The sequence below is a fragment of the Saccoglossus kowalevskii genome, chromosome 2 (assembly GCF_978046115.1).
Source record: "Saccoglossus kowalevskii chromosome 2, keSacKowa6.1, whole genome shotgun sequence".
NCBI lineage: Eukaryota > Metazoa > Hemichordata > Enteropneusta > Harrimaniidae > Saccoglossus > Saccoglossus kowalevskii.
The window spans coordinates 8690707-8705572 of NC_140642.1; the positions used below are offsets into that span (position 1 = coordinate 8690707).

Sequence of the window (14866 nt, forward strand, 5' to 3'; positions counted from 1 at the left end):
TAAGTGTTGTATAAAACCGAATGAAAAGGCCGGATTCACGGCGAATACTTCTAGCCAGTCATCTCTCTAAAAACGTCATTACTATGCCAATGACATTGAACTTTGCTCTTCCATAAAGCAGCAGTTTCCATCTTCAAATACATTGTAATCAAAATAATCTTGATACCCTGGCGAAGCATGTCTATTGTTTCACAACCACTGTCCCAAGGGATTTTCGTCTTCTCAATTTCTCAAGATAAATGTCCTAATGTTGTTTTGTTTACTAGAAGGACATGTCTTTTGGCAGTATTTCTTGTATTAATTTCCATTGCACAAAAAAGTAGCAAATACTGTTACTGAAGCATAGAATTTGCACGATTTTTTCTCTCCGGCCATTCACGCAAACTGCAAACGAAGTCTTTTACCTCATCCATAGTTGTTGACACTTGCAACCGCCTTGGTGAATGTATTGCGTATTTTGACCCTGGATTCTGACCTTGCATTCTTGCCACATTTACTGCCCTTTCATACCACTTCAGTTTCCTTTCATTATTTCATCCAGATTCCACGATATTTAATATTTAAAACCAACCTTCATTTCACAGTCACTCTAGTTTTTACTTTTTTAAAATTATTTTACCGATCAAAAGACTTTCCACTCCCATCATGCAATCCCCCATAGTACTTCCGGAAACACAGAGGCGATCGCCAGCATATCTACAAATAACCTCGCTCTCAGGAGCTGAGGAATAAATCCTTGATATAACCCAACCTTGCTTTTGAATCACAGAGGAGTTTGTGCAACTTTCCTTTTTTTTATTTGTTTTGAATAGCCTCTAATGTCTTGTATTTTCACCAGACAAAAATAAATTGTTTTGGAAAAACATCATTAGTTTCTGTGATTTATTTCCTTTATATCATAACAATATACAAAGCCATTTAAATATAAAATAAAAGTTTAAAAATGAACACAAAGAAAGTCCAAATGAAATCATTTTGTTCTCACTGGAATGCAAACTTGCCACCATCACCACTGAAAACAGAATAACTGGCAGGGGGAGGCTGGAAGGTGTGTTTGGGGTTAAGAGTTGTAATATCTTAACAAAATAGAATAATAAGGTACATGTATGATTAAACAGAACTATTCAGGGTATACCTGTATCCCAAACTTTGTTTTTTAATAATCAAATTTGCATATGATGATTTGACTTGGTAACCCCAGATTGAAGCTGTTCTAAGTGACAAAGTAACGTAATTGTTATTACGATATGCATCTAATATGAACCATTGAATTCATAACAAACACCACCACGTACATTTAGTGTGCTATTACTTTAACAGCATCTATCCTTCATGCCATATTCTGTTTATGTGTTGAGAATTTGATGGTACACATTCACATTCACTTCTATTTTATGAAAACATGTTTTACACTTGGGTATATTTGTTAGTCTTGTACAAACATACATACATACATACATACATACATACATACATACATAAATGACTGGTGGGAAAAATGGTCATTCATTATATACTCCCTACAAATCTCATCCTGACTTAAACTAAGGATATTCAATACAGTTTCAAGTCTGTGTTGTGTGCACAATATTTCTTGTATGGGCATTCTCCGTTTTACATTTCATAACTGTTATCTTGGGGATTTATTTTCTCCTTATATATATATATATATATATAACTATGAATCTCAGTGCAATGATAGAAAATTTCATTTTTTTGAATATACATATTTTTGGTTGTTACAGTTTATACGTCATACATTCTTTGACACAAAACCTATTTCAAGTGAGAAAATGCTCTATCACACATGTATTAGTGGGGGCACAAATTATAAAAACCTGAATACCATTTTAAAAAAAAAAATGCTATCATTCACAATTTCAAAAAAAAGTCAATGATTTTGATATTTGAAATGGTCAATTTTCCTCAAACATGCACATTATAAAATTTTTTTCGAAAACTAGGTATTTTTTCATTTTATTATCTCACAGTGTATCAAAAATGAGAAAATTCTTAATCTTTAGTGAAACTGTATGAACATCCTTAAATATTTAAAATATATAATACAAAACTACTGTGTATATGAAAATCTTAAAGTGACAATAGCTGTGATTTTTAGCTGTGTTTAAATATACCCACATAAAGATGACCAAAAAAATGCCAAAATATTGTTTTAGACACAATTGCATGGACAAGATAACCCTATACAAAGCTAGAGTGCCACATGAAATTCAATGTGAAAACTAAGGGTTGAGTAGTCGCTATTTTGTTTAAATCATAATTTGCTGAGGACCGTAGAAAATCATGTGACACACTTGACACATAAAATCACTAGTTAGAAAGCTCTCAGGGGCCCCAGTAAGTTGTCCTCTTGTACTATAACAGATTTCAACAGACGTCACCATTTAGAGAACTGATGAAACACTGCAGCCATCTTTTTTCACTTGCAAGTGATTTAATGTAGAACGTTGGTGTATAGCGTATATGATATGCTTTCAGTGCCTACAGTTCAGTGATGGCCGATACAATTTGACAGTAATGACACTGGAAATATTTTAACAATCGACAGTTACAGCTATTGTCGCTTTAATAGTTCATTGCAAAATCACACAGCAAGAAAGATGAAACAATTCTGAATAGTGCAATGATTTGACAATTCATTTGATAAGCAAAATACATTGTCATACATGGACATGCTGTATTTTGCCTTGGCAGACAATCAGGGGAGTGGTTTAATCAATTACAGATGAAACAGGCAGGGTTGTATAATTCAATTCTCTCACATTCCAAGGCAGGTTATTCGTTCACAAAAAAACACACATCCTTACACCACATTTATGAAGAAGTGTTCTAGATTTCAAACAGATATATTACTCAGTCTAAAGTTCAACTGGGTACTTATTTTACTTGCTGCACTTACATGTGAAACCTATGTGTATTTTATACAAGACCAAACAAGTACGATGTCACTGGCCAGATAAGTTAATTTGTCATAGAGCCACTAAATACCCTGATTTAAACATGATATATTTTATTTGTATTGAAAATCATTAAATCAAAATGACTGCAAAATAAACAAGAACAGTGCATGTTATGACAATAAGACACAATCAAATGTACACTTGGAGATAAGAAAGTCAGCAATTACTGGTGTTTTTATCATCAATATAAATATTGACAGTTCAACAGTTGCATTAACATTCATTACATGTCAGTCTATACAAACACTATACTGTATTTTGGTGGACTATTCTTGACTAATATATTAATAAAAGTTAAGGATTAACTAGCAGAACAATGTTTTCGCAACTGATCAAACGCACATAGGGATACTAGGACCATTTGAATGTCATATACGATAATGTCATACCTATTGTCTGGATATATCATGCATAGGAATACCAAGATGGTTTGAATGTGATATGGGAAGCTGCCAATGTATCAACATTCTATGTACAACAAGCTCTCAACCCAATGATTCAAGTCTTTAAAATCATTTCAGAAATGAACTCATGGTGCACGCTAGTCAAGCACTGCTATACTGAAATGCTCTCATTGTGTTCAATCAGTTTCCAAGCTCAACTGGGCAAGAGTTTCTTTTGGACCCTCCATCCCTATCCCTAACCCTAACACTAACACTCACTCCCAGTTACCAAATTCATTTGTATATGCTGCCTCTAGATGTCCTTAGAAGGGGCATGTACAATTAAATGGGGAGTGCTGGAGGGTAGGGGTAAAGTTAGGGTTAGGGTTAGGGATGAGGGGAACAAAAGAAACTCTTGCCCATGACTGTAGGGGAAAGATCTCATAGTGTTTTAATCAGTTCCCAAGCACTTCTATATCAAAATGCTTGTAATATGCTAAATAAATTTGATTTAATGAGAATAGACTTTCCGCCAAGATCTTGAGAGCGAGAGGGTTACAAGACTTGTTTTTAATACCCAATAGTGTTCCATTGTCCAACGTTTATCACGTCTACTGTTTGCAGTCTGAACCAATTTGATATATTGGATGACATTTTGGGTTGATAACCAGCAGTTGGTATTTAGACACAAGGTAAAATAAAGGATTTTAATCTATTCCTATGACTATGGGCTGTTAAAAAACACACACGACAATAGGCTTTTTATGCAGCATGGATCTGGTCAATTCAGCATATAACAAAAGAAGGCACCCCCTCCCCCCAAATTAGCAAAGGGATCCCAAGTAGCCAGCATTTGGTTAACACATCATAACAAAAGAAACATCGCCATAAAGTTCCATACAATATGATGTTTCTTCTCAATATTAAACTATACACAATACAATAATACTATGAAGACATTCATGGAAACAAAAAATAGTTCAAAACAACTTTGCGTCCTAACCTTGTAGTCATGAAAGGAAATGAAAAAAAACAAAAACCTTATAATCAAAAGGACAGAAAACAAGGGGTAAAGTAAATAAAAATAGCCACTAAAAATCCCATTCTAAAATCATGAACTTTTATAAATTAATATGCAATTTGATATATAACTTTTTTTAAAAGCACTAAAGACAGACCTGTAATGTTTTTAGTACCATATCGTATCAGTTTGAGAAGTACTCACTGAATAAATGTTATATCATTCAGCAATACCAAGTGTTCGGAGGAGCAACGAAAACAATAAATTGCATAAAATAAGCTTTACTCCATCGATATATGCACTTTTTAAATAAAGGATTCAGTCAGCAATGACAGGAAGTGTGCAGTCAATCCAGTGAGTAGTCTTTCTTGTGTCCATCCTGGACAGGAGCAGCCATAGAATGCGATACAAATCCAAAATTTTGCATATTTCAGCAAATAACCACATTGGTTATGAGGGACACAGAATTAACATTCCATGCTAACATCAAGTATTCCATTTATGAAGTTCTTTCACAGGGTCCATATATATTAAAATAAAATCCATGAAACAAAGACTTCTTCTCCACAAGTATAAAATATTTGCTGCCATAAGAGTTCCTTAACTGCTGGGTTTATTTGGCCAATCCATGGAATAGATATGGCACAACAGGTCTGACTTGCTGCTAGTTTTTTTCACCACCAACTACACCGATGTACTGCCACTATTTGCACCATTAGTACTACCATTACTACTACTACTACTACTGCTGCAACTATGTGTATCCTGCACTTGGCAATCTGAAAAGGAAAATTTTAATATAATGAATGCAGCACAAGTACATCAACTTGATTTTTTAAAATAGCACAGATAAAATACATACCGGTACTAATAATATTTGCAATTAGAATATTCTCCATAACTTGCATAGCATGTAGTAATACCGGTAGTAGCAACATTTACATTTTCAGAATACATCTTGAGTACTTGTTTATTCAAGTATTTTGCAATGTCTTGCAATAAGAGTTCCAATTTCTGTGACAGGTGATATTATCATAACAAACCAAATATATGAACATATCAATTGACTGAACACCATGTACTGTCTCTGATCGTGAAAACAACTTTTTACTCAGTTTTCAACTTAAAAAAAGACACAAAATGTGTACAGAGTTTTCTTTTACTCCCTAAGCTTCTTGAAAATATATACATTGCTATGGTTACAGGTAAATTATAACTTAAATAATTCAATAGTACAATTACTAGGCATTGGACGAGAGTGAAAGGCTACTGGTATACTTTGGTTCTCAAGCCGTTGACATTTTATAGAAAAAAATATTGGTTTTTCCATGTGATAACAAAAATATAATAAAAAGTATATAGCAAGTTTCAAATGAAAACAAATACGAATAGTACACTTCATAGGTGAATAATTTACTGTCGTTTGAGGTGTGAAAAATTTGATTATTGTTATCACTTTGTCATAATAGAACATACAAAAATCAATCCATCATCAGTGACTACGCAAACCATAAATTGGATTCTAATTTAGGCACCAGGAAAGAATAATTGTTCCAAAAATGACACCTACATTAGAATACATATGAAAGCTAACTTGGTAGATATTGGTTCCACTTACCATACATAAGATATTCTGTTGATGGTCCCCATATACGTATAGTGCCATCATCAGATGCACTAGCTAACATACTAGGTACATGTGGGTTCCATGTAACACAATTGACTGTCCGGGTATGACCTTGTAATACAGCAATGGGAAGCTCTCGTTTATGATGCCAAATATAAACTTGGTTATCTGTTGAGGAAATGCATCAACCTATCAAGTTGCAGGCATACACTGATTCCGGCAGCTGAGTAGTTATCTTGAGCTGAAGATTTTATGCCATGTGAGTTCATGCAAGTATGCATGTATGTATCAATCAAATATACATATGTAGTTTAACCAATGGCATCACAGAATGCAATGGAAGCTTGGAAAAGGGTTTATTAACCAATGGCATCACAGAATGCAATGGAAGCTTGGAAAAGGGTTTATTAACCAATGGCATCACAGAATGCAATGGAAGCTTGGAAAAGGGTTTATTAACCAATGGCATCACAGAATGCAATGGAAGCTTGGAAAAGGGTTTATTAACCAATGGCATCACAGAATGCAATGGAAGCTTGGAAAAGGGTTTATTACATGGACAGAAATTAGCAAGGATTATCGCCCTGTTCAAAAAAGCAAAACATAATACACACTTCGTCAATAAGGACACTAAAAAAAAACTTCCAATACAAACATAAACAGTGCTCCCCGAATCATTTTAGCATAACGGGGCAGCTACTCTGAGATTTACGCCACTAATCTGACAGCTTGCCTGCAACGTTAACCGGTTGACCAGAACACTGAAAAAAATCCCATCTCGGGTGATCTAATCTTTCAACTTTTATTGTCAATCTGTTATGCACATTTACTATTTCCAGTGTTCATTAATTAACACGTTAAACAAAACTAAAAAACTGAATTGGCAATTACTTTTCTGGGGAGAACATAGATGAAGTACTACTTTCACAGACTTTTCTAGAAATGCATGTTTGTCTTGCGAGTTCATGATCATTTCACAATTACATTGGAATCTTCATCGCAGCTGTTGCGTGAATAGAAAAAACCTTCCAAGACAAACTGCATCTTTCTCAGACTTTTCTAGAAATATGTTTGCCTTGGGAGTCCATGGTCACCTCACAATTTGCACATATTGCACCTGTTGTTTATATTATATTCAGTTTATATTATAAATCACTGGTTTAATCTACAAGTTTTGATTGACTTACCTTCACTGCCACTGGCAATGAAATCCTGGTTTATGCCTCCAAAACAGGAAAATATTGTATAAAAACCTTGTGTAACACCTTGAAATTTTCTTATGAGGAGTTTATCTTGAACATCCCATAGATGTACACCCTGAGTAGCTACGTTGAGTACAGCTAGACGTTCTGAATCATTCAATATGAATGACATAATGGAATGATCTTCCTGAAGTCTGTAAATAATGAAAATGTATTATCTATAGACCAATAATGCTTGTTGTCAAAGCCATTTAATTATGCATTTTTACAAACAAATTTGCCTCAGTCACTTATGTAAGTGTATTTGTAACTCAAGCATATACAGCTATCTAATTTCCAAATACATGTAAAAACATGGTGTTTATATAAAGCTTGGGTTTATGCATTTGAGCCAAAGCCAATGACACCATTGAGACACAACCATGTAACAAGCTGACATTTTTCTTTATTGTATCTGCTCATTGTTTGTCCATGTATGTCCGAATATTAAATGTATTTTAATTTAATTAAATCCTATATTTCCAATATCATTAATCTAATAATTGTCAAAATCAATTTTCTTATCTGAAGAATTTTTTGCATTCAGCCACCTTCAGATCAAATGCATGTACAAATGTGTGACATGATAGAAATGTGAAGTTTGAATGTGATCGGTCCAGGTATGTCTGAGATACAGATGTGGATGAATGGACAGATAGATGTACAACACAAGAACGCACATAGGTAAATTCGTAAGTCCTTGAAATGCTTTATTCACCACACTCATTGAGCTACCATTTAAAATGTAATTCAGCGAATAATCTAAATCTACCTTGATCCATATAATTGAAATGTCATGGATATTCCAGTATATTAATGTATACATGAACAACCACTCAGCAGTCACATACATACATACATATACTCCAGTGTGATAATAGAATACTTACACTTTGTGGTCTGAAGATTCTTCAAAGTTATATGCTCTTATTCTATGGTGTGTATCTGAAGCTAAAATAGTTTTACCGTCCCTCTTAGTTGCTAGACATTGAACCCTAACACCTTCCCATGAATCTAGAACATTTCCATCAATGTCCTGCAAAACCAAAAACATCTCTGTATTATTAAACTGTAAAGTTGGCACACTGAATGGAGAACATTGCACTATCATCACCAATGTACTGGCTAGACTGTCCTGGAGATGCAAATATTCATGTTACATGTTTCAGTTTTGTTAAATTCATTTTAGTATGAACACAGCCTGTAATCACAGACATACAATAACACGAGTATATGCCTTGGTGCTATTCAAGTCCACAGACTATTGGATTGTAGGTACTAAAACGTGCAAGTAAAATAGTATCAACAATAAAATGTGGTAGGAATAATCAAATAAATTATTAGTGTGAAACCTGAATTTGGTTAATATTTATAAAGAAAACTTCAAAATACAACAATTATCACTTTGCTGCATGGTTTTGATGACTTCAAGTGTAAGTAAAAAAATGAGATGACATACAATATAGCATTACATTAAAAACTGGTTTACTTACACATTGATAGAACTGTCCCTTCATACCACCAGCCACAAATCTTTTACAATCTGAATTCCATGCTGCACATGTTAAACTATCATCTGGAGACTGACTCATTTTACATCGAAGATCACCAGTCTACCACAGAAAAGAAGATCTCAGTCGTCACTAATTTGTTCTCACACTCATTATTAAATGTATATAATCATTTCAAGCCTTATTCAAACTGAAACAGGTAATTTAATGCAATAATGACTCAATGCAATGAACCAGTATTTGACATTCTAACTACGGTAATTCAACTACAATACAGACCAAGCATAACCTAACATCAAGTTAGCTTTGAACTGGCTTAAAGTTAATTCAGCTTTCTTTCAAAACCACCATACAGATAAATTGTCTCATATTAGTAATATAGGTAATACATTGAATTTGTTGATGACAATAACACTTTAAAGTAGTCAGTTTTTATGAAAATGCAAAGCCAGCTGATAGCAAACTAGCCTGCTGATGTTGTTCTTTCCCATTCATTTAGCTTGATTGTTCTGACCATAATTATACTATGCTTTATTTCATTTTATTTTATCCAGGCATCAAAATCGGTAGTTGTCTTGGACAACCACTTTTGTCTTTTGCAACCAAATATGAAAGTTTTTTTTTGTGAGCAGTGGCAATCTTGGCTTTGGTGTTAAAAAAGGTTAAACTTTAAATCTTTATTGGACACTGATATTTTCATATAAACAACACGATTTCCAAAGTGATTGTCTAACTGGAAACCAGGTTTCGACCACTGGTATAAAGTAGAATCAGACGACTGTACTTACATCAACATTCCATATCCATAGTTCAGAACTTTCTTCTGGGCCACAGGCTATGATATATTTATTATCAGGACTCCATGCTAAAAATGCAACACCAAAGGCATGTCCTTCAAATGTATGTAGTTGTCTAAGTTCTTTTGTGTCCTGAAAAACAAATAATGACAAGTTGATGATGTTGACTCTGTAATAAACATTGTCTAGTTGGAATAACAAGTACATTACAAGAAAATAACCAAGAAAGATATCAAGACATTTATCAATTGTAAATAGTAACTGTGGCTAGAGAAATAGTCAAATCAGAAAAGAGAAATTCTATAAAGACATAAACTCACAAAATTAACATCCCATATAATGACTGTGGTATCCTTGGATCCTGTTGCTAATTTGGAACCATCTGGGGAAAATTTACAAAACCATACTTCATCACAATGTTCATTGAGAATCTGTCTTGTTTCACATGGGAAATGTTTCCTGTAAATAATCACAATAAGAAAGACTGCAATTGAGTATATAGATACAGAGAAAGAGTTGAAAGATTTGTCTTGATTTTTACATACCGGTATATATTTATTAGGCACAACACTGTCTCCGGGGAAATCAACAGTAAGGGCCACTAAAGTTGCATGACAAAAACAAAATATGGGTAACAAAACAAACGAACAAGGTTCGTTAATGTGATTTTTTTTTGAGAAAGATGCGCTGGCTGACACTGTAATGAAATTGTAGGCGGTCTACTTTTTAATTCAGCAAGAAAAAAAATGTATAAAATTTTAGATTAGCTTCTGCAATAGTTTCTTTCGTTTTGGGTGGTGCAACTGCCAGTGTAGGTGGATTTTTCAATGAAAATACAAGTCCCTACAAAATATTTATTGATCATTTTTTTTGAAATTTTGAACCCCAAATAAGGGCCCACCAGCAGTGAAATCCCCCAGGGGTGAATTCCTTACCTAGTACATTTATGATCTACCAATAATGACACTGAGGTGAATTCCTCACCTAGTACATGTATGATCTACCAATAATGACACTGAGGTGAATTCCTCACCTAGTACATGTATGATCTACCAATAATGACACTGGGGTGAATTCCTTACCTAGTACATGTACGATCTACCAATAATGACACTGAGGTGAATTCCTTACCTAGTACATTTATGATCTACCAATAATGACACTGAGGTGAATTCCTCACCTAGTACATGTATGATCTACCAATAATGACACTGGGGTGAATTCCTTACCTAGTACATGTACGATCTACCAATAATGACACTGAGGTGAATTCCTTACCTAGTACATGTATGATCTACCAATAATGACACTGAGGTGAATTCCTCACCTAGTACATGTATGATCTACCAATAATGACACTGGGATGAATTCCTTACCTAGTACATGTATGATCTACCAATAATGACACTGAGGTGAATTCCTTACCTAGTACATGTATGATCTACCAATAATGACACTGAGGTGAATTCCTTACCTAGTACATGTATGATCTACCAATAATGACACTGGGGTGAATTCCTCACCTAATACATGTATGATCTACCAATAATGACACTGAGGTGAATTCCTTACCTAGTACATGTATGATCTACCAATAATGCCACTGGGGTGAATTCCTTACCTAGTACATGTATGATCTACCAATAATGACACTGAGGTGAATTCCTTACCTAGTACATGTATGATCTACCAATAATGACACTGGGGTGAATTCCTTACCTAGTACATGTATGATCTACCAATAATGACACTGGGGTGAATTCCTTACCTAGTACATGTATGATCTACCAATAATGACACTGAGGTGAATTCCTTACCTAGTACATGTATGATCTACCAATAATGATACTGGGGTGAATTCCTCACCTAGTACATGTATGATCTACCAATAATGACACTGAGGTGAATTCATTGCCTAGTACATGTATGATCTACCAATAATGACACTGGGGTGAATTCCTTACCTAGTACATGTATGATCTACCAATAATGACACTGAGGTGAATTCCTTACCTAGTACATGTATGATCTACCAATAATGACACTGGGGTGAATTCCTTACCTAGTACATGTATGATCTACCAATAATGACACTGGGGTGAATTCCTTACCTAGTACATGTATGATCTACCAATAATGACACTGAGGTGAATTCCTTACCTAGTACATGTATGATCTACCAATAATGACACTGGGGTGAATTCCTCACCTAGTACATGTATGATCTACCAATAATGACACTGAGGTGAATTCCTTGCCTAGTACATGTATGATCTACCAATAATGACACTGGGGTGAATTCCTTACCTAGTACATGTATGATCTACCAATAATGACACTGAGGTGAATTCCTTACCTAGTACATGTATGATCTACCAATAATGACACTGGGGTGAATTCCTCACCTAGTACATGTATGATCTACCAATAATGACACTGAGGTGAATTCCTTACCTAGTACATGTATGATCTACCAATAATGACACTGAGGTGAATTCCTCACCTAGTACATGTATAATCTACCAATAATGACACTGGGATGAATTCCTTACCTAGTACATGTATGATCTACCAATAATGACACTGGGTTGAATTCCTCACCTAGTACATGTATGATCTACCAATAATGACACTGAGGTGAATTCCTTACCTAGTACATGTATGATCTACCAATAATGACACTGGGGTGAATTCCTTACCTAGTACATGTATGATCTACCAATAATGACACTGAGGTGAATTCCTTACCTAGTACATGTATGATCTACCAATAATGACACTGGGGTGAATTCCTCACCTAGTACATGTATGATCTACCAATAATGACACTGAGGTGAATTCCTTGCCTAGTACATGTATGATCTACCAATAATGACACTGGGGTGAATTCCTCACCTAGTACATGTATGATCTACCAATAATGACACTGAGGTGAATTCCTTACCTAGTACATGTATGATCTACCAATAATGACACTGGGGTGAATTCCTTACCTAGTACATGTATGATCTACCAATAATGACACTGAGGTGAATTCCTTACCTAGTACATGTATGATCTACCAATAATGACACTGGGGTGAATTCCTTACCTAGTACATGTATGATCTACCAATAATGACACTGAGGTGAATTCCTTACCTAGTACATGTATGATCTACCAATAATGACACTGGGGTGAATTCCTTACCTAGTACATGTATGATCTACCAATAATGACACTGGGATGAATTCCTTACCTAGTACATGTATGATCTACCAATAATGACACTGGGGTGAATTCCTTACCTAGTACATGTATGATCTACCAATAATGACACTGAGGTGAATTCCTTACCTACTACATGTATGATCTACCAATAATGACACTGAGGTGAATTCCTTACCTAGTACATGTATGATCTACCAATAATGACACTGGGATGAATTCCTTACCTAGTACATGTATGATCTACCAATAATAACACTGGGGTGAATTCCTCACCTAGTACATGTATGATCTACCAATAATGACACTGGGGTGAATTCCTTGCCTAGTACATGATCTACCAATAATGACACTGAGGTGAATTCCTTGCCTAGTACATGTATGATCTACCAATAATGACACTGGGGTGAATTCCTTACCTAGTACATGTATGATCTACCAATAATGACACTGGGGTGAATTCCTCACCTAGTACATGTATGATCTACCAATAATGACACTGAGGTGAATTCCTTACCTAGTACATGTATGATCTACCAATAATGACACTGAGGTGAATTCCTCACCTAGTACATGTATAATCTACCAATAATGACACTGGGATGAATTCCTTACCTAGTACATGTATGATCTACCAATAATGACACTGGGTTGAATTCCTCACCTAGTACATGTATGATCTACCAATAATGACACTGAGGTGAATTCCTTACCTAGTACATGTATGATCTACCAATAATGACACTGGGGTGAATTCCTTACCTAGTACATGTATGATCTACCAATAATGACACTGGGGTGAATTCCTCACCTAGTACATGTATGATCTACCAATAATGACACTGAGGTGAATTCCTTACCTACTACATGTATGATCTACCAATAATGACACTGAGGTGAATTCCTTACCTAGTACATGTATGATCTACCAATAATGACACTGGGATGAATTCCTTACCTAGTACATGTATGATCTACCAATAATGACACTGGGGTGAATTCCTCACCTAGTACATGTATGATCTACCAATAATGACACTGGGGTGAATTCCTTGCCTAGTACATGATCTACCAATAATGACACTGAGGTGAATTCCTTGCCTAGTACATGTATGATCTACCAATAATGACACTGGGGTGAATTCCTTACCTAGTACATGTATGATCTACCAATAATGACACTGGGGTGAATTCCTCACCTAGTACATGTATGATCTACCAATAATGACACTGGGGTGAATTCCTTGCCTAGTACATGATCTACCAATAATGACACTGAGGTGAATTCCTTACCTAGTACATGTATGATCTACCAATAATGACACTGGGATGAATTCCTCACCTAGTACATGTATGATCTACCAATAATGACACTGGGATGAATTCCTTACCTAGTACATGTATGATCTACCAATAATGACACTGAGGTGAATTCCTTACCTAGTACATGTATGATCTACCAATAATGACACTGGGATGAATTCCTTACCTAGTACATGTATGATCTACCAATAATGACACTGAGGTGAATTCCTTACCTACTACATGTATGATCTACCAATAATGACACTGAGGTGAATTCCTTACCTAGTACATGTATGATCTACCAATAATGACACTGGGATGAATTCCTTACCTAGTACATGTATGATCTACCAATAATGACACTGGGGTGAATTCCTCACCTAGTACATGTATGATCTACCAATAATGACACTGGGGTGAATTCCTTGCCTAGTACATGATCTACCAATAATGACACTGAGGTGAATTCCTTGCCTAGTACATGTATGATCTACCAATAATGACACTGGGGTGAATTCCTTACCTAGTACATGTATGATCTACCAATAATGACACTGGGGTGAATTCCTCACCTAGTACATGTATGATCTACCAATAATGACACTGAGGTGAATTCCTTACCTAGTACATGTATGATCTACCAATAATGACACTGAGGTGAATTCCTCACCTAGTACATGTATAATCTACCAATAATGACACTGGGATGAATTCCTTACCTAGTACATGTATGATCTACCAATAATGACACTGGGGTGAATTCCTCACCGAGTACATGTATGATCTACCAATA

The 14866-nt window shown here is 35.1% G+C and overlaps 1 protein-coding gene across 1 annotated transcript in view; it reads right to left on the minus strand.

Moving 5' to 3' along the window:
- Positions 1–868: 868 nt before the first annotated feature.
- The window catches only part of LOC100368138 (WD repeat-containing protein 26-like), a 48569-nt gene continuing 34571 nt past the window's right edge, over positions 869–14866 (minus strand). The window contains exons 7-13 of the mRNA XM_085490750.1: positions 9882–10020; positions 9553–9693; positions 8747–8866; positions 8144–8289; positions 7200–7408; positions 6004–6180; positions 869–5164 (exon numbers count right to left, since the gene is read on the minus strand). Coding sequence (XP_085346876.1) covers positions 5070–5164; positions 6004–6180; positions 7200–7408; positions 8144–8289; positions 8747–8866; positions 9553–9693; positions 9882–10020 — 1027 coding nt within the window. The 3' untranslated portion in view covers positions 869–5069. The remainder of the gene's footprint in view (positions 5165–6003; positions 6181–7199; positions 7409–8143; positions 8290–8746; positions 8867–9552; positions 9694–9881; positions 10021–14866) is intronic.